A 22,354-nucleotide genomic window follows, 5' to 3' on the forward strand; every position below is an offset into this window, starting at 1 on the left:
CACAGTCACCCGATCTCAATCCATTAGAGCTCCTTTAGGATTTGATGGAACGGGAGATTCGCATCATGAATGTGCAGCTGACAAATCTGCAACTGTGTGATGCTATTATGTCAATATGGACCAAAATCTCTGACAAAATATTTCCAGTACCTTGTTAAATCTATGCCATGAAGGATTAAGGCAGTTCTGAAGGCAAAAGGCAGTCCAACAAGGTACTAGTAAGGTGAACCTAATAAAGTGGCCGGTGAGTGTATATGCTATGAGTGCAAGACCCCTTATAGAGTCTTTTCACAGAAAAAAAGTAACATAAAAACAGCCAACACCACTCAAAGTTGATGAATTTTATTAGAATTTTGTACATACCACAAACATTCTGCCTAAAACCTAAAGTCACATCTTGCTAGCCTACATACACAGTCCATACATTACCTTAACTACATTGTAATTTGAAACATAAAAACATTTGGGGTTATCAAAGCTCCATGTGTACATTTTTACTCAAAACTGTCAAACTCAGATCACAATGTGGAAAAAACAAACATCTGAGCCTGAACAGAGGTGCTTAACGGAATTTTAAAAATGTAACCACAGCCCCATTTACAGACACTAAATCAAACTAAAGTTACTTCTCATTCATTCAATAACGTAGGTATGAAAACCTTCCTCAGCATCACAGTGGGTATATGTCGTTCATGATAAAATGTATTTAACTAGGTTCAACTATGCTACGTTTGAAGACCATGGGAACGGTATCTGTGTTTTGGCACAAATTCATCCCAAATACGGAGTTTTTTTTTGTTTTGTTAACAGTAAGTGCAGCATCTAATGTAAACAACAGATTGCACTTCATCATTGAGCGTATCTTTGGGAGGAATGGCAAAAAAAAAAAAAAGAAACACCGCTCCTTCCTCCTCGGTTTTTGGCCCTACCGTGAGAAATGAACTTTAGAAAAGGAAAAAAAGTCTGGGAAAGTCCAGAGAAGGAGAGCATCAGTAGTCCTCAGCTGGAAAGAGAAAGACAACGAGACAGAGAGACACAGTTTGATTAAGAAGAAGAAGAAGAGGAACCGAGTTGAAATGAAGCATGCGATCCATTCATGGTTAGTGACGCCATAGGAAATCCCAGCATGCAGTTGGTTAGTTGACACGGAGAGCAGCTTACTTTCAATGGTAAGAATGCAGGTGCTGGCGGCGGTGCCTCGGCTGTTGACGGCTTTGCACATGTACTCTCCTTCATCCTCCGGGAACGTTTCCGGCAGGTACAGGCAGTAGGTTTCACCTCTTTCGATGTACTGATAATCTTCAGAGTCTGGCAGCGGCTCACCCTCAAACCACCAGGTGACCTCTGGTTTGGGTTCCCCCGTGATCTTCACTGTAAACCGCACAGGCTCAGCGTCAACCACAGACTGGTTCTTCAGGGGCTTTTTGAACCACGGAGCACCCGACCTGGCATGGTCCTCTTCGTCCTCGTAGGCAGCAGACCCATTGATAATACTTCCCTCTTCTTCCTCCTCTTCGTCCTTTTTCTGACAAGACACATGACAAAGTGTTTCACACTGGGAAAAAATACAGCACAACAACAGAAATCACAGGCATGCAGCTTTGTCATGCATTATTGTTGACATCATGTCCATGCAGGTCCGCCATTTAGCTCTTAAACAAAGCAGCCCAAGAGAGGTTTACTTTTTGGAGAGCGGCGTCAATTTCCTGTTGCTCGAATTGCATCCTTTGTAATTTCTGCTCTTCGATTTTTCTCTTCTGCTCCTCTTCTCGGGCCTTTGCCATTTGTTCGAACCGTGCACGCATGTCCACTTTCTGTCTGAACGGGACGTCTTCTGCTTTAGCTGGGGATGTTTTGTCCTCATCTTCATCCTGTGGAAGAACGAGGAAAACTCTTCATTTCAAAGCTCTTTAGCTTGAATTAAAAACTGAGGCATTCCCTTGTTCTTTTACCTCCTGACAGCGCTCAGCCTCTCTCTCCTTGATTTGCTCATCAATTTCTTTCCGTCTTGCTCGCTCCTCTTCGATCTTTTTCTGGATCTCCTCCTCTGTGAGCTGCTTGATCTTCTCAAATTTGGATTTCAGGCTTTTGGCCTGGATGGAGCCAGTTCGCTTTAACTTGGTTAGCTCCTCGTACTCTGCGCTCACCACCTCAGAGCTTTCATTAATCTCCTCCTGAATCAAAGCACGGGAATTTTAATAATAAACACATAAGCAAGTTGAAAAGTGAATGATTAATTGATTGGCAAAGCTGACCTCGCCCATCTCTTGTCTCAACTGTTCAAACTCTTTCTTCTCCATCTCCATTTTCTGCCGTCTGGCCTCCTGCTTGCGCTTGCGCTCTGTCTCCTCCTTCATCTTCAGCATCTCCTCAAAGTTGATCTCAAGCTTTCCTGGGTGCAATCCTTCCTGTGACTCCGTGCGCACCAGAGTTTCATCCTCATCCAGCACCTATAAGAACAAGACACACTTCATCAGTGAATGGCGTGTACTGTGATTTTTACAGATTGTTTATGCAAACAGTGTTTTTCAGAATAGGAACTGAACATGCCAATGTGTTATTAAAACAAGCGTGAAATACAATGTGCAAAGCTAACAGGAAATGTTTTCAAAATACAATATTCTGCCAAAGTTGTCAAAGTTTTCAACAACGATTCTTCTGGTAACAATTACAGAATGTTTATCCAGAGTACTCTGGCCTTTAATAATAGTTCTCAAAATGTTATGACAAAAACATTATTTATGGGCATTTCATGGAGCTTTTTTCTGAAACATTTAGTTAGACTCTCATCTAACATTTTCTAAATGTTAAAACTTACTTACAGAACTTGTTCAGAGACCATTTAAATGTAAGATTGCCATATTATTAACTATGCATTTCTAAAATGGAGTGTTTACTCAATTTACATTTAAAATTGCAATATACACATTGCAAATTGTAAATATACACATATATTGCAAAAATCTGATATTACAATATTTAAATTTTCTGCGATAAATATTTTTCATATGAATTAGGGATGTCGCGAGACCATTCATTCACATTTCGATACTATACCAGCTGAAGTATCATGATACTAAGTAGTATTGTAATACTGTATTTCATAACTCAAATCTATGAAATAAAGAAACTTGTCAGAAATATTATATTTTATATGTTGTAATACTTGAATTGAATTCATAAGTCCCTTATTATCGAGAAAAAAAAAAAAAGAATTTGCACATCACTTCACCTAAAATGCATTAGTTGTTTATTTTGTAGATAACTGACCAACATAAAAATACATTAAAATAAAGATAGAAATTATACAGAATGAAATTCGTTACAAAAAGAGGAAATTAGGCTATATGAAGTGGTCAAAAATAGTTTATATGAAGTGGTCAAAAATAGTTTCAATGTTGCTCTTTTGGGTTTTTCATCTATTGTTTTTTTTTTCAGGTAAGAATCCAAAGTAATTCAGAATTTCACTTTGTGAGTTGTTCTTTTAAAGAGATTGTCGTGGTTGTTGTAGCTGCTAAATCTTATCGACAGGAACAATAATGAACTGATCAGATGTGCGTTCCAACTGAAGCGTCAGAAAATGTGCAGCTGGCTACCTCAAAAGGTGTGAATTCCACACAGTTTTGCAACCTTAAAGTGCTCCACAGACTATTCAAATAAAATGGTCTTTTGTTGCACAAGCATGTGAGCATTTTAGAGACTTTCCACATGCAACATTTTCTATTGTAGATAGACCGTTAATGACGATACTACCATTTGCAATTTAAAGTGGCACCTGCTGTATTTTGGAGCCATAATATCACGATACTACAATAGTACCGGTAAATCGTGCAACCCTAATATGAATACAGTTTCACATGTCAGTTTGAATAGCACTACTTGATGCTTTTTCTGGAGAGTCTACCAGTATTAAGCTACAGAAATTGAATAATAAAAATGCAAAAAGAAAAAAATCTTACTTTGTTTTGTCTCGTTTCTAGTCTAAATATAAAAAAAAAAGAAAAAAGAAAAAGACCAAGTAAAATATTATTTCGTTTTCATCATCAAAAGAAATAAGTGGGGAAAAAAGAGTTTTTTGCTTGTTTTAAGGAAATTATCTGCCAGTGCACAGGGTAAGTGAAATTTGTTTTCGCTTTAAAATGTACTGTAGATATTTAGACTAGAAACAAGACAACATTTTCAGGTAAGAATTTTTTTTTTTTTTGCATAAATCATATAAATGTCATAAAAATACTGTAATTAAATACAGTTGTGTAGCTCCTGGTCAACTACAATTCAGACTGGACATTGCATATACTTGTGATGTGACTATTGCAGCACTTTGTGATATCAATGCTGAAACGATATATTGTGCAGCCATAATTTAAACATTCAGAGAACATTCAGAAATAATGTTTTGATAACTTAAAAATGCTCTCTGAATATGTTTTTGTGTTTGTGGTAATTATTTTATAGGGTTGTGTAAAATGTAGTATTTAAGAATCGACATGTTTGAAATTGAAATCCATACCAGAAAGAAAAATGAACTGAAACAGTTAATCATTAAGATGACGTGACGTTTCTGTCTTTAATCAGTTAAAACATAAAAATCGTGATTGCCTGGTGCAAAGCACTATAGCTTATCACTCAGTCTGTGACTATTAGCAAAGACAAAACTCACAAAGCAAAATGAGACAAATAAATGCTAAAGTAAATTAGTGAGTAATGAATGCTATGTAAATGACCCTTTTCAGACTTGTTTAGTAAGAAAACAGTTGAATTTTAATGTCAAAGCTTCACTATTTATGCACTGTAATCAGTCATTGTAGCAATGCTTCTCTTTATCAGGATGTCAGATTCTGTTTGATAAAAAGATTCTTACTTCTTTATCTCCACATCCAGTCATATTATCCTGATCCACTCCAGGGCTCTTAAAGACACAACGTGAAAAGCATAACAAACAAGCACTGCAGCAGGTATACCATGTGAGCACACTGGTCATTTAAATATGAGTTATGCTTACATTAATATATATACTGTCGTTAGAGTCCTAAAGTAAGTTAATGTGCTGAAATGGACAATGGTTATGAGCTATTAGCTAAATCACATGTGCTCAATGATATAAATATTATGAGCAGATTAAATTACAATAAGCATGCATAGCCTTGAAAAAAATGTTTAAACTATTGTTATTATTATTGTTATTATTATTATTATTATTATTATTATTATTATTATTATTATTATTATTATTATTATACAGCAGAACAGCAAATATATATTTTCACTGGTACAATTACAGTGCTCAACATAAATAAGTACACCCCATTATCCATTTCTCAGTGAGCATAGGTAATGTATTTGTGTGCATTTGAACAAAACAGATTTATTATACTGATATATTTATTAAAATATTATTTTAGTCACAGAATCTTTAAAAATAGAAAGATAACACATTTAAATTAATGCAAAATATTTTTAAAAATTACACAAATTCAACAAAATTTGATACATTTTTGGTTTCTCTTAAACTTTGCTATTTTTAAAATATTTTATTTAATATTTGTCCCTAATATTTAAATTTGGATGTACAAATTTTTTTCTGTTATTAAAAGTTATTTTGTTAGATTGGCTCCAGATTAGGCTTCAGTATTGGCTAATCTAATGTTTCTGCACAAATTTTAATTTTTTAAAGCTTCCTATAGAAAATATTAATTAAATGAGAGATTTGTGAGCGGTGTATTATATGTTGAGCACTGTATGTTAAATATAAATGCATTAAATGAGTTAGTGCATGCAAACACACTGCACATGAACAAATGCAGCATGTTACACATCTCGTGCATGTCCTACCATGCTCTTTCGAGCTTCAGCGAAGAGTCTTTTCTCCTCTTCCAGGCGTCGCTTGGCCTCCTCCTCTTTGCGTTTCTGCTCCTCTTCTTGTCTCTGTCTTTCCAAATCCTCAAAGCTAATGGCCAACTTCCCGGGTTTGGCCCCGTCTGAGTTGATCATGGCCAGCAGGATGTCATCGTCACTATTTATAACCTGCGAGTGAATAGATTATGTTTGCGCAAAATTAGTTAGTCAAAAGTTTGATCTGGCATCCGGCTGACATCTTTAACTTTGCCAAGTCAACAAAGCCTTATCTCTCTGATTTTCGATCGTAGGTGTTATATTGAAAGCCGAATATGTCTTGCATGCTTGTTGATGACAGTTTTGTTATCATACTGAGCAATTTATGTCTGTTTAGTATTGTGCGGGTCTCTCCAATAAAGAGGAATCATGCTAAAATTATGATATCAGAAGGTCACACTGATAAAGTATGCATGGTTTCCAAACAAACAAACATTTATTTTCTTTCGGCTTAGTCTCTATTGTCAGAGGTCACCACAGCGAAATGAGTGCAACTATTCTGGCATTTGTTTCATGCAGCGGATGCCCTTTCAGCCACAACCCAGTACTGGGAAACACCCATACACTCTCACATTCACACACATCCACTAGTTCATTCACTTCACCTATACAGCATGTCTTTGGACTGTGGGGGAAACCAGAGCACATAGAAGACCCATGCGAATACATGGAGAACATTCAAACTCCACACAAAAATGCTAACTGGTTCAAGCCGGGATTCGAACCAGCGACCTTCTGTCTGTGAGGTGGAAGTGCTACCCTCTTAGCCACTGAACAAACAATCAACTAATCATCATTTTACTATTGTAACTTTTTACGAGCACACAAACTGACCATGCTCTTTCTGGCCTCAGCAAAGGCCTTTCTTTCTTCTTCAATGCGTCTTTTCCTCTCTTCCTCAACCCGCTTATGTTCGTCTTCCAGCCTCTGTCTTTCCAGCTCTTCAAAACTGAGTCGAAGTTTTCCTGGTCTGAATTCTTCCTTCTCTCCATGTGTGTCCTGAGTGTCCTCATCTTCCTGACCCTGTGATTAACAGTGCATTATTATTCAAAATACACATTAGCAGTGCACACAATTTGCTCAATTAGCATAAGCGTCACATATATATGTTTCATTTTCAAGTAAATTAATACATAGAAAACAAAGTGTATGTACGCAATCAAATGTTAGAGCTTCCCTCAGAACTAACTTAAAGGGCACCTATTTACCTTTTTCAAGATTTAAGTCTTTTGTGTTTCCAGAATGAGTCTGTACAGTTTCAGCTCAAAATACCTATCAGATTATTTATTATATCTTTCTGAATCTGGGATATTTGAGCTGTTAGGACATATTATTGTATATTGACATATATAGCTGTTTTTGTTTGCTGTATACTTGAATGCAAATGAGCTACTGTGGTTATCTCCGCCCACCGTTCCCACGAGCCACAGTGTATGTATATAAACAGCACAGTGACAGACAATGATGAAGCAGATCTACCTTACTACAGTTAGAACTGTAACAATGTTTTTTGATATATTTGTTGTGAAGTTAATTCAAGCCTTTCTGCAACGATGAGTCACCCACAATGTCACACGAGTGCGCACACACAAACCTTTGCACTGTTTTTGCATGGCAAATGTAATGGATATGCTTTATGTTAATGTACAAAATCAGTTCACAAACCAGGATTGAAGCATCTTCTTTTATAAGTGTACTGACACTATGAATGAATTACAGCAATTTTACTGTCTTTATTACACACATGCATTGTTTTAAAAACTTTTAAACTTGTAAAACTTATTCCTGAGGTGCAGCTGATCACAGAGTGCTGAACAGATCTTTTAATCCTAATTGCATTGTGCAAGTGCTGCCTTGTGGATATGATTATGCTTATTTCTACAGAGACATGTTGAAATTGCAGGGATTTGGATCAAAGTTGTCCAAACAGCTTACAAAAGTTATTTTTGGATCATAGGTGCCCTTTACTGAACAACATTTGAGTATTTTGTATCTAATTGGTCTTAAAGGTCTCATTAAATTAAAATAAAGTTTTTTTTAGATGTAAGTATCAGTATTGTTTGTTTTTAGGATATCTATAGGCTAGTTTACATTAAAACAGTAACAAAATTCACGCTTATATAACGGAGATATAAAACTGATATAAACATGTAAGTAAGTCACTTCGCCTAAATGGATTAATGTTTTTTTTTACGTCTCCTAATACTGCAGTTTCTCCTCAAATCATACCCAATCAAATGCTCTCTATATCTGAGATATACCCCGCCTTCTCCAAGACACTTCACATTTGATACGCTTGTGCTCCACCACTATCAGTGGCAGAGCGGTGATTAAACAAAATGCTATTGGCTGTTTTTTTTTAAAGGGGAGGAGCTACACTATGTCCCACCCTCTCTTTATGGTTCAGTTGAGATTATGTCAAACTTCAAATAAAAATGCATGTTTCAAAGTACTTCACGGGAACTTTAAGGTTATTTTCCACAAATGTTCTGCATAAAATAATGAATAAATTCTTATTTTACATTATTTAGTACATCTGCTCGCATGAACTAATGCAGTGTTTATGATTTTTGAAACTTTTGAAGCCAGACAAACTATTGTGAAAAAAAAAAAACGCTTATAGTTTATAGTGGTCAATATTTAAGGTGGATCAAAAAAGTTTTTAATATTGTCCTAAAACAAGATTGGGTAAAGTTTATGGTGTGTTTACAGAGATTTCTATCCCTCTTTTCTGCATTGAAGGTCAATTCTACAACTCTGACTTCAAAATGTTTGATTCAAAAATAAATAAAAATAAATCAAGGCACAGAAATTTCTTGAATTTATTCATTCAATTATTTTCTTTTCGGCCTAATTCCCTTTATTATTCTGGGGTCGCCACAGCAGAATAAACCGCCAACTTATCCAGCATATGTTTTACGCAGCAGATGCCCTTCCAGCTGAAACCCATCACTGGGAAACACATACACAGTCATTCACAAACACACACTCATCCACTACGGTCAATTTTATCATACCCAGTTCACCTGTACCACATGTCTTTGGACTGTGGGGGAAACCGGAGCACCCGGAGGAAACCCACACGTACACGGGGAGAACATGCAAACTCCACACAGAAATGCCAACTGACCCAGCCAAGGCTCGAACCTGCGACCTTCTTGCTGTAAGGCGAACGTGCTACCTACTGCGCCACCGCGTCGGAAATGGGTTTCCTGAATTTATTTGATTAAAAATAACTTTATTTGTGTTATTGATAGGAATGATGTAGTGATGAGGGTGAGTAAATAGGGATGACAGATTTTGAGTTTTGGAGTAAACTAACCCTTTAAATCCCCAAATGTAATTTTTTTTACAAAATTAACCCACCATGCCCAGCTTGGCCTCTTCAAAAGCTTTTCTTTCTTCTTCCAGTCTTCGCCGGGCCTCTTCCTCCGCCTGTTTTCTCTGCTGTTCCTGTCGCTCTTTCTCCTGTTCCTCAAAGGTCAGACGCAATTTTCCAGGAGTCACCTGCTCTTTCTCTTTGGGTTGAGGCTCTCCATCGTCCAGCTTTTTTAAACATTGAAGTTTTTTAGTCAAAAGTGTGTCATTTTTTCATACGTTGTCAAAACAAAAAACATTTTTTATAGTACAGTCCACATTGCTATTTAAATTCCTTCACCTGTTCAACAACGGAGCGACGTTTAGACTCTCGGACGGACCGCCGGTTTTCATCATACCGCTTCATCTTCTCCTCCTCGGTTCGTTTCTTTAGTTCCTCTTCTCGGCTCTTCTCCATGTCCTCGAAGTTGATTTTGATTCTTCCTGGTTGTTTCTGCGATTTCGCAGGCACCACTCGCACCAAAAGACTGTCATCACCTTCCTGCGAAAAAGCAGAATTATAGAAGCGACGGATAAAATGCCGGTTTTATCATTTAAAATATGATGAAATGTTAACTTCCTGTTTTTCATAAAATCAGAAACAAATGTGGGGTCTAATCTGAAGCAAAAACAAATGATTGCGTTAATATTTGACCTGCAACATTACTGCAGTCAAACATCCAGACAGGCTTCAGATAAGGCCTGACAGCAGAAGACATTCTTCTGGAGCAGTTGTGTTCTTTTGTGTCATACTAGACAGAGATAGGGGACCGCTAATTCAGCCGGAGAGCACAGCCAGCAAGTGGTGTGGGAAACAGTTGCCAGTCACATGTTGTTCATGCTTATTAACCCTGGCTCCAGAAAGTGTGGCATTCTTCCTAAATTTAACAACCACTTCCATGTTGTATATGAATTGAAATGCCTTTGTAATGAATAGTGCGCCATTTGCACATATTTTACATATTATTCAGCTATTTTTACAGATGTTTTTTTAAAGTCTCACCAAGGGTGTATTTATTTGTATTAGTAAAAAAAACTGTAATAATTTCTAACATTATTGCATTTAAAATAACATAATAAATGTAATTTATTTCTCTGGTGACAGCTACATTTTCTTCACTCCAGCCTCCAGTGTCATGTAATCTTACAATATGAAGATTTACAGTATTTCCTGATAATGTCAGTGTTAAAAATGGTATATATGTACTTATAGTAACTTAGACTTTATATTTAAAGAATATACAGTTGAAGTCAGATTTATTAGCCCCCTTTGAATTTTTTTCTTCTTTCTAAAATATTTTCCAAATGATATTTAACAGAGCAGGGAAATTTTAACAGTATGTCAGATAATATTTTTTCTTCTGGAGAAAGTCTTATTTGTTTTATTTCGGCTAGAATAAAAGCAGTTACTAATTTTTTTAACACCATTTTAGGGACAAAATTATTAGCCCTTTTAAGCTATATTTTTTGATAGTCTATAGAACAAACCATCATTATACATTAACTTGCCTAATTACCCTAACCTGCATAGTTAGCCTAATAAAGTTAGTTAAGCCTTTAAATGTCACTTTAAGCTGTATAGAAGTGTCTTGAAAATCTAGTCAAATATTATTAACTGTCATCATGGCAAAGATAAATCAGTTATAAGAAATGAGTGATTGAAACTGTCATGTTTAGATGTGTGTTGAAAAAATCTGTACGTTAAACTGAAATTGGGGAAAAAATAAACAAGCGGTCTAATAATTCAGAGGGGCTAATAAGTCTTAATTTAACTGTATGTAAATATAAAAATTGTAAATTCTCTTTGGATTTATGATTTGCATTTTATACAGGGTTCATACGGTCATGGACAACCTGGAAAAGTCACAAAATTTAGACATGGCATTTTTCAGGCCTGGAAAAACAGAAAAAAAACCACAAGGTTTTGGAAAAGTCATGGAAATTACATTTACATTTATTCATTTAGCAGACATTTTTGTCCAAAATGACTTAATCTGCGGTCACACTAGAACTTTAACGTCATTTGGCACTGCGAAAAGTTGTTTGGTTAAACCATATAATTAGACAATAAAAAATATATATTTTACATATTTCTTATTTTTCATATTTATATATTTCATATTTTAAATTTCTTATTTTAAATGATTTTTCTATTGGTCTCACGCAATCACCTGATATGGTTTCGCAGGTAAGAATTCATGCCGCATTGGCATGCCTAATAATGGAAGTTTATTGAGTGAAAATTGCAATGCGATTCCAGCTTTATAATAGAATGGGTTTTACCTATTACTAGTTTAACAAACTATAAGATTATCTAAAATTAGTTAATACAAATAACTGTATATTGGAATGGAGGTTAGTTGTTTTAATTATTTTCTTTTCTTGGCCAAAAATATGCTCTCACATTATTAGTGCTGTGTAAGCATCATCTATTTTACATAGATATAAAAATAAATTGAAACTATTGCATGTTTTATGATATGCTGTAATAAATTTAAACGTTTCTAATGATTTACCACATAAATGTAGAAATTACATGAAACATTAGGTCATGAAAATCGACTTGAAAGTACTGAAAAAGTCATAGAATTTTTACAGTAAAAATGTGTCTGAATCCTATTTATAGTTATGTGTTTTAGTAAAACTTAATTACATAATGATAGTTCTTCCCAATTTAAAAATTAAATGTCACAACAATTCAAAACATTTGTTTTTCTGACAAATTGTCATTTTCTGGAGAAAAAAAAACTAAATTACAATATTCTTATCTAAAATTTGAAAGAGAAGTTATCAGACCTTTATAAATTATTACAATTATTAACAAATCCATATATAATAAATCAAGTAAATCCAGAGAATTGGAGAACATATAACTATGTGTACTAAGTAACGCTGCACAATATATCGTTTGAGCATCAATATCGCTAGGGATGAACCATATATTGGTGGCCATATCGATATCGACCGATAAATGCTAAAAAAAAAAATTAAGCCGATATCTTTAAGCAGATAGATTACGTAATTTAACAGAACTGCCCGCCTTGCGCATGTGTGGGTTGAACATGAATTCAGACTTGTCCATAGACATAAAGTGTCCAGTTCGGCTGCTGTACAATGGAGTTTTCCTGACATTGTATATTCCTTCAAAGTCCAATCTTTCTTTGTGTGGTATTGCTGTGCGTTAATAATAAGTAAATTCCGTATCATTGTAGATATGTTTGATAGAGTATCATTGTGTATTCTGGTTTAAACCTATTATTTTAATGCAACAGTCAAGTTGCATGTTAATTTGCTATATGAAGAAAAAGAAAGTATTTATTTTTTGGCATGCTGATTTATGTGAAATCGTGATTATAGGCCTATATCACCTTGCAATTTTGAAACTAAGTAGGCCATTTAGTTCTTAAGATCAGTTTATACTTTTATGAAGTTTTTAAAATAAAATTAATTGTTCACTGTATAAAAATATTTATATAAATTTGAAATATTTATATTTATCGGCTAATATATCGGTTATCGGCCTCCAAATCTTATTGGTTATTGATATCGGCCAAAAAATCCATATCGCAATGTTTGTGTCCGCTATAGTGACATCGCAGGATATGCAATGTTGAGTTGGGATTATAGTTGTCCAAAAACCAGAGGTAAAACACACTAGATTTGTGGAGACACTGCAGAATTGAACCACAATAACTTCATGTGTTTTTAAGGCCCATGACTCTGTGAGCATTTTAAAAGAATTTAAAGCATTTTGAGCATAAAGAAGTCTAACAAGGATTAATTTTATTGAATAATTGATATGATGAAGACTATGCAAATGTTGAATATTCAACTTCCGTTACTCTCTCTAGAAAACCGTATGGTTTATTTCACTGCGATATACAGTATGCACTATTGTGTTTATTTATGACTGCAGATTGTTTATCACATGTGTATAATAAATGACATAAAAATATATTTATATTTCACTCCCTTTTAAAATCATCTAAAATAATGCCTTGGTAAATACAGCTATTAAAGTCATCTGGTGAAATTGCATTTATATCGCAAAATATATCACAGAGAAAAAAATGTTGCAATGTCAAATTTTTCCAATATTGTTCAGCCCTAGTATTAAGTGCTTAGCATATACTGTATAAGTACAGCCCTCACTGATCTCTCTTTTAAATTAAGATTTTCTATAGGAAGCTTTACAATATTATATGTGTGCATATGCATCAGATTAGTCAGTACTGAAGCCAAATCTGGAGCTAATCTAACAAAAAATCTTATGATAACGGTTTAAAAAGGAGTACAGCCAAATGTATATGCTATGAAAGATATTAAGTCCAAATTAAAAAAAAAAAAAATCAAAAGAAAGAAAAAATATACAAAATTTAGTTAATTAATATTTGTTTGCAATATTTTGCTTGAATTTAAACACATTATCTTTCTATTGATAAAGATGTTAGGTGACTAAATTATTATTTTAATAAATACATCTGTTTAATAAATCTGTTCTGTTTAAATGCACCAAACATATTACCTGTATTTACTGAGAAATGGATAAAAATATTTTCATAATGGGGTGTACTCAAATATGCTGTGCACTATATATGTATTAGGGCTGCACAATATATCATTTCTGCAATGATAGCGCAATGTGATCATTCATTCTCAAATGTCACATCACGAGTATACACAATGTTAAGTCTGGATTATAATTTATTATTTCACAAGTGTTTTTTAAGGCCTGTGACTGTGTGACAATTTTTAAAGCACTCAGGCCTAAGAAATAGTACAGTTTTTAACTTTAACAAATGAATAGCTATTTAAATGTTAATAAAACGATAACTATGCTGTATTATTTTGTTTGATTATTCAATTACTATTTTATTTGCTTTTTCAAATATTCAATTACCCCTGAATACATTTAGACTCATCGAAAAAAATTGTAATCAAACGCTCTTTATTTAATTGGTATCTCTTTTTTTATTGAATTTATCTATGCCAATAGAATATTTATTATATTTTATGCATATGTACTTCCCTACAGAATCATCCCAAACAATCTAAAATGATAAAAAAAAAATTCCAAATAGTTATTAAACTCATTTAGTGAAATTGTATTTATATCGCAATACATATCGCAGGTTAAAAAAATATCGCAGTGTTAGATTTTTCCAATATCGTGCACCCTTACTATATATGTACTGTGTACATATACTGTATAGAGTAAGAGAGATTTCTAGATAATTTCGAGTTCTGTTATTGCGATTCTACATGATCAAGCCTTTCCAGGATTTAATTACACTTCTATACATTTCTACGACAGCTTTTAAAATAGCACTTTAGATTCCATGTCAGAGGATTACCTGAGTGATTACAGATACTTTGCTGGAGATTTTCTAATAGTAGACCTGATAAAGCAGCCGCCTGCCAAGTCGCATTAAAAGCATCCCGGTATCAGGATGTTAGTCTGTTATCCTGACACACTGCCTCACCTCCTCGGCTTTCTTGGCCAACTCCTTCTGGATCTTGGCCTTCTCGATGGCCTCCTGCGCGGCTCGCTTCTTCCTCTCCTCGTCTGTTCGCTTCCTCTCCTCCTCCTGCCTCTGTTTCTCCATCTCGGCAAACTTCCCCTTCACGCTGCCTGTGTCAATAGACAGAAAGCTGACAGTTGGTGCTTATAGTGGGATTAGAGTGCTGTTACAATGATTGCTCCGCTTCAATCCCAAAGTCAAATGCAGAAATCCCATCCGTTTGGCCCCTACCTGTGATCTTGGGAACATAGGATTTCTCTATCTTTGTGGGTTTCACCTCTTCCTCTTCATCGCTAGAGGCAAGGAGCTCCTTTATCTGTGGAGGATCCGACAGTTGTTGTGAGGTTAGCCGTTTTTATCCAGGATCAGAAACCATGCTGGTCGTTGCAAGCAGACCTTAATCCTTGTAAGACACAGGCACATATGACCTACAGAGGCGGATGCTGATTGGGCCGTCAGTCGTGACATGAGCAGGGGATCAGTGGAGTTTGCATGCAGCAGGCAAGCATCACAGGGACTGTTTTACTGATTAAAGGATTTTTTTGTTGAGTGTGTCCTTTTAAATATCTGGAATCGGGTATTGATGCATGCTTGATCTTATTCTAACACTTCATATACACAGCAAGCAGCATCTTCATCTTCATCTATCAAGCTCAAGATGTGTTGTTAGTGTCAGAGTGGTCAGTGGATGAAGTGATAAAGGGGGTTTCTTTACTGACCATTTGTTTCCTGCGGCCGTACTCTCTCTCTTTAACGTACTGCTCTCTGCGCTTCTTCTGCTCTTCCTGACTCCTCTTTTGGTTTCTCTCTTCTCTAGCTTTCTGCATGGCCTCAAATTTGTTCTTTACATCCTCTTTCCCCAACTTGGGAATGTAACTCCTCTGTACGGGCTTTGATGTTTTGAGCAGTTTCTTCCGAAGAAAGAGAAAAGGAGGCATGCAAGAGAGTGTTAAAAGTGAAATAAAGAGTTTGTTATTGTCTTTTTTATTATTAAAATAAATACGTGTGAAAAATGAGTCCAAGACAAAAAAGAGTGTCTAAAGTATTAAAACAATTGAAGTTAAATACAACTAAATACAGCTTTTTCTGTACATTAGGGCTCGGCGATATGGCAAAAATGCTATCTCTATAATTATTTTCCATATTGAATGATAGCGATATGTATTTCAATATAAGCTATTATTACTTCCAGATTTAAAGAGTACCACAACAATGACTGAAGCCACAAAAATTAGAGGACCCATTAAATGGCGTAACATATTTTCAGCAGATAAATTTTTGGTGACTGAAAATTCGGTACATCTCCAATACCAACATACTTTTAGATTGTTATTGTTGCATATTTCTGCAGTGTGATTAACTCTTAGATCAATATGGAGTAAAAAGTCCAGAGCTTATCATTGCTATTGGCATTCATTTTATCACGATTCGATATAATATCATTTATTGGCCCTATTTTAAAATTCTGGCGCAAAGTCTAAAGCGCAAAAGCATTAAGAGTGTATCCAAATCCACTTTTGCTATTTTAAATTTTTTTTTAGGATGGAAAAATACAGTTTGAGCCCGGCACATGGTCTAACAGGGTTGTGCTTATTCTCTTAATGAGTTATGGGTGTGTTTTGAGCATAATTGGCATTAAACCAAACAGAGACTTATCTTTCATTGCCTTTAAGATTCAATTGCGTCGCACCATGGTGCATTTGCTATTTACATGGCAGACATTGTAAGTGGAAAAAACTGCATAAACAAACTGAATGCTTCACTAGCAAAAAAAAATATCTGCAAGAGGATTAAGAATGAGCCTCCTCCATTCGGCCTCTTTACTTTCTTTTTACTTTACTTTTACTCTTTACTCCTTTACTTTCATTCATACACACATCCTTTATAGACCAGCAAACCCATGAGTCCACAAAGTCACGCTAATTGATTTGCTATTTAAACAATGTGGTTAAAACGTGAAAATTAGGGTTGCGCTGGTCAGAAAATAGCAACAAGTTACACCAAACACGTCTTACGCCTTATTGAGCTGGATCTATGATAAGGCACTGCGATATTTTATTTTTCTGCGACAAATATTGCAGTATATATACAATTTCACCAGATGACTTAAACTGCAATATAGAAATAATTTATTCATTAAGATCGATTGGACTGATTCTGTAGAGACATGAATCGTGCATTGTAATGTTAAAAATTATTAACTAATTAAAACCAAAGAGAACAGTGAAATAAACAGTGTTTTATGGTATTGGGAGGAATAAAATAGTATTAAGTTGCAGAATTTGAATAATCAAATTTAAAACAACGCTGCAACAGCCTTAACTGTATAAACGAATAAAAATTATTCTTCATTAAAGTTAAAAATGGTAAAAATTTCTTGTGTCAGACCTTAAAAACACAGGCAAATAATAAACTTTTTTGGTTAAACTCTGCATTTATTGGTTTGCATTAACTACACAATTTTCATGTGTCCTAAACAATTTAAACCTAAACCTAGTTAACTATTGAATCATAACTGAACATTGCAGATACTGAAACGATATATTGTGCAGCCCTAATATGAACTGAATTTTACTGTAAGACCGTTTTACAGTATGTTACTGTATTTTAAAGTTGCATTATAAGTAATTTACAGTAAGGATATACAACACTGTAAATGTAAATGTAAGTATAGTTTTGTTGCTGTAATTAGTTTACAGTAAGTTACTGGAAAACTTGTTAATAGTGTAAAAGTGCTAGTGATATGACAAGAATGTGATTTGACAATGTAAGTCATCTCATATCCTGATATATACAATATATATCATTAAATAGTATAATTTCTGTAAATTCTGTAACTTTTTTGTTTAAATACTTTGACCACGGGTAAGGACTATTTCTTTTTTTACATTTCAAAGTAAATACTCAGATATGTACTCATTGTGCTCATAGTTCTTACTTTATTTAGAACTTCAGAGCAAATATTTGATTAAAAAGTAAAAAACAATTAAAATATTACTAAATAAAATGCTAAATCTAAACGCTGTACTTTCGGGATTTTTACTTTCTCACGATGCTGTTATGCATGTTTCTGTCTGCATAACCAGAATTGCGTGTTATTTTAGGTTAAATAATGGAAATGTATTACTGTAAAAAAAATTATTTTGTGACAGCACGAAATTAAAGATAGAGCATATGAAACCACAGACTTTTTGTTTGGTCCATACCATACGCTGTTATCAATTTCCTGTAAAATCTACAGTAACTTACTGGGGCAGTAGTTCGCCAGTAACTTATTGTAAAACAGCAAAAATACTGTATTTACATTTACAGTGCAGCACCATTTATTTTGCTCTATGTATTTACAATGTTGTATATCTTTACAGTAAAATATACAGTCATTTTCCCAATACAACTTTAAAATACAGTAACATACTGTATAACTGTCCAACAGTAAAATAAAGTTCACATTACAGTTAAATACTGTGTAATTTACTAAAATCATTAACAGTTTATATGCGTATCATCATATTGCACAGATAGGTGTTAATGATTAACCCAAATGTATTCATTTGCATTTTTAGAAGTTATTGTACTTAATTGTTTTTAATATATTGATTTACATGTGTAATTTCTATATTGTGATAGCCTCTTCATACTTTACCTCTTGTTTTAGTGCCACATCTGACATATTTGTGATATCTATATCATGTGATTCATCAGCCTTTTCTTCATTCTCCAACTGGCTGGTGTCTTCCTCTTTCGTTTTCTGAACTCTCTCTCGTTTCCTCGCCCTGCCGGTCTCCTGTTTTGGCTTTTCCTTCTCGGGTAACTCTGTCTCCTTTGGTTCATCTGCCGCGCTGTTCATCTCCACCTCTTCAGGCGCACAACACATGTCGTGTGTTTCTTCTTTGTGATTTTCCTCATTAACTGTGTTCTCTGAATCAACATCAGCAATATCGTTCATGCTTTCTGTGTTGTTCATATGGGTGTCTGTTGACACATCCGCCATGCTCATCACTTCAGTCATGTTGCCCTGTTGTAAGATAGATGAAGCTGACATTGGGAGATAGACATACAGTAATGACCACTGCAAACGAACAGCTATTTGGTTATACATCTTTAAAATGTACAGAAATGTCAGCTTTAAGTGTGTGTAAAGTGTTAGTTGGTGGTCTACAAAGGGACAAATGAGCTGAATGTGTGTGGGACCTCCACTAGAGACTTATGGGACTCACAGGCCCTAATTTTACACCCAGTCTGGGTCCAGCATGTGATTAGGGCTATTTTTACCTGGAGATACGAGTCTAAGAAGAGGTCAGCACCCAGATGGCACACATGAGACCCCTGACTAAACAACTCATTTCTACATCTTTCTTTATACAAGATGTGTTTTGTTTGTCAGTCAGTTTGGCTAGAACTAAGATATTTACTTTATTTGTATGTGTATGTATGTGTGTGTTATGTGTTATCCACTTTATGCATGTTATGAAATGAAATCTTTACATTTCAAAGGTTCAACATCTGACATCATTCATTCAAACTGGAATACGAAAAGAGCAGCATTAAACCATGCAGCACAGAAAAACATAATTTTAGGCATGACTGCATGTGGAATAATCTAAATTCCGACGCATGGTCACTCTGCTATTCATATATAACACAACTAGTGCAATCACACCTCGCTTTTAGAGCATGACGAAGACAACATGGCCCCCCAAACAATGTCACCACTTGAATGCATTGTCTCTTTAAAAGTATGCATTTTTCTTACGCTGTAAAAAATTATCTGAATAATTAGTCATGACAGCATGTTTTTAAGTAACTTGTTTTACTAAGTTAATCATGTTCTAACTTAATTTTATTAGTTATGCAAGCTGTTTTAAGTCAGTTGAACATAATATAAGTTCAATAATTAATTTGATTCAGCTTAAAAATTTGAGGCAACCAGGATTTTTACAGTGTATAAAACTTATAAGATATGGTGTGTTCTAAACATCCATTCATACACATAAATGTCATTATAGACAGCCATCTGTATTAGCAGTTAAACGTAATGATAGTTCACCCAAAAATAACAATTTTGTCATCATTTACTCATCTTTCACTTGTTCAAAACCAGTTTGAGTTTCCTTTTTTTTCGTTGAAAAAAAAATATATATTTTGAAGAATGCTGGTAAGTGTCACCAATTGATTTATAGTCTTTTTTTCCCTGTGGAAGACAACAAGGCATTTCAGCATTCTTCAAAAATCTGAATATATCTGATATTGAAAATATCTGATATCTGAAAATATCCAATTACAGTACATACTAAAATAGGTTTTGAACAAGTGAGAGAAAATTAATGAGCTATTTTTCATTATCAGGTGTACCATCCTTCTTAAGTTGCTTTCAGAGTTTGTTAGCTGCTGAAATTTTTTTTATTTTAGGTAGTATTTCAAAGAATGGAACCTAAACATTGTCGAACGAATAATGTACTTTTCAGTAATTTCTCAGATATATGAAGAAGACCTTTCAATATTTAGATATTTAGCATTTTTAATGTGTTATTTCTCATTTTAAACGATCTTCTCTAAACATTAATTAATAAAATAATTTGAATATAATGATGACATAAAATATCCCTTCACAATAGACGATTTTCAGCAAGTGAAGTGAAGAAATGAGGTCGGCCATAAAGCAGGCCATCATCCGCATATCTTGCCCTTTTGAACATTTTTTTGACCTCCAGAGGGTTTATTAAATTATTTATATAAACGATAACTTAAAAAATACAAACCTTACCTTGTTTAGAGTGATATTCTCCCTTTGTTTTTCATAAGATAATATCTAAATCCCCAAAGAACAGTTTTAGTCTTCTCTTCCCGTGCGACAGAGAGTCAAATGAGCGCAGTCGGGTGTCGGTGGGCGCTTTCCATAAAAATATCCGTGCCCCTCTCCATCTACCGCATTCCACACGCGCCACCGGCTGACGGCCTCAGCTGTCGCACCACATATGTCTGCTTATCTCCGACTCTCATCGTCTTCTACACCAATTTATAATCGTTTTGACACTATAATCGTTATTTACCGTTTGTTAACGACACACTTTACCTGTAAGTGATTAATTAGTCACTCGTTTACCGTTTGTTTAAAGTAACGCATATATATATATTTACGAATGATAGTTTCATGCGGACTGAACATGTTTTTGTTTGTATATTTTACTAATGGTTAGGTCTAATGGTTTTAATAGTGTCAAAAGTTAAAAAAGTTAAAAAGCCTTTATTCACATGGCTATAATAAAAAAACAGCACCATGATTTTGAGTGTTAATAAAAGCTTTTATTATTGAATTACATTTTGTGCCATACAGGTAACAACACAGGACTACAGATGTTAAATTATGTCACGTGACATTGGCCAGGTTACATAATGCTTTACTTAAAACTGAACATAAAACACCTCACTGTAGACTATATTAAATTATACTGTACTACTGAGTAAATCAAACCAGTTTTTTGCTATAAATACTGTATATGTAATTTACTGTACACTTATCTTTAATACGGTGCACATATACTGTAAATTCATGTTATATGCTAAAAACATAGTCTTTTTTGTTTTGTAATTAAAAAAACAACAACACAAATACTCTCACCGGCCACTTTATTAGGTACACCTAAAAAAGTTAAACTGTTGCTGACCATATCCATCTTTTTATGACCACAGTGTACCCATCTTCTGATGGATAATTCCAGCAAGATGACGTGTTGTGTCATAAAGCACAAATCATCTCAGTCTGGTTTCTTGAACATGACATTAAGTTCAATGTACTCAAATGGCCTCAACAGTTACCAGATTTCAATCCAATAGAGCGCCTTTGGGATATGGTGGATCATGGCTGTACAGCCCACAAATCTGCAGCAACTGCGTAATGCTATCATGTCAATATGGAGCAAAATTTCTGAGGACCAGATTGTTCTGTTAATGGAAGTTAGGTCAATACAACTTTAGAATTTTTTCCATTATTTAACTTTTTGTTTCCATGACAGTGTATTGCAATTTTCCACTCTGTAATTTTTTCATATATACGCTTTGCGTAAGCACCTATCAGGTTTGTTTGTTTTGATTCATATTTTCCACACAGCTTGTTTACATGGAACTATTGTTGGCCGTTGGAGCCAGTAAGCTTTATCTTGAGAGTCTGTGGCTCATCCAGTCAGTTCTGACCCACTTATCACAGTCACATAGAGAGGTGTGTGATAACCCAGAAATCTCAATGGGTCGCTCTAAAATCCAGACAGAATACAGAAACAGTATTCATTAAAAATGTTTTATACACGCCTAGACAAACATACTTGTATTTAATGTTATTGTTATGATGTTTAAAATTCTAAATATATAACTTACTCCAACAGGGCTTGGTGCTATGCTGATTCGGACCTTTTGTCATTGCAGTGGACGTACTGTATTGGCTCATTGCTCTCTGACAACAACAGGCTTTTGGAATGAACATTTCTGATGTCTTTTTCCAGACAAACATTTATTGTATTTATATTACAAAAGACTAATAATATACTTTTAATATACTTTGGATGAAGTATGAACAGGCAGTGCAAATA

At 34.6% G+C, this 22,354-nt stretch overlaps 1 protein-coding gene across 9 annotated transcripts; it reads right to left on the reverse strand.

Annotated features, from left to right (window-relative positions):
* Window positions 1-326: 326 nt before the first annotated feature.
* On the reverse strand, window positions 327-20,640 carry nexn (nexilin (F actin binding protein)). Of its 9 annotated transcripts, none has more exon segments than NM_001083855.2 (15): window positions 327-1,003; window positions 1,162-1,525; window positions 1,683-1,871; window positions 1,953-2,174; window positions 2,256-2,450; window positions 4,862-4,909; window positions 5,833-6,024; window positions 6,727-6,915; window positions 9,259-9,438; window positions 9,551-9,751; window positions 14,733-14,881; window positions 15,003-15,087; window positions 15,491-15,682; window positions 18,415-18,786; window positions 20,536-20,640. In NM_001083855.2, coding segments are annotated over 14 exon segments (2,586 nt in total). In that variant the 5' UTR covers window positions 18,781-18,786; window positions 20,536-20,640; the 3' UTR covers window positions 327-989.
* Window positions 20,641-22,354: the final 1,714 nt, after the last annotated feature.

The sequence above is a fragment of the Danio rerio genome, chromosome 8 (genome assembly GCF_049306965.1).
Source record: "Danio rerio strain Tuebingen ecotype United States chromosome 8, GRCz12tu, whole genome shotgun sequence".
Classification (NCBI taxonomy): Eukaryota; Metazoa; Chordata; class Actinopteri; order Cypriniformes; family Danionidae; genus Danio; species Danio rerio.

Bases quoted from the DNA above. Each gene is read 5' to 3' on its own strand.
- nexn (XM_073909776.1), bottom strand. From the start codon at position 18,780: ATGACTGAAGTGATGAGCATGGCGGATGTGTCAACAGACACCCATATG. The intron at 6,025-6,726 runs GTCAGTTTGTGT...ATTCACTCGCAG, and splicing joins CTGAGGCCAGAAAGAGCATG to GTTATAAATAGTGACGATGA. The intron at 2,175-2,255 runs GTCAGCTTTGCC...GCTTTGATTCAG, and splicing joins TGAGACAAGAGATGGGCGAG to GAGGAGATTAATGAAAGCTC.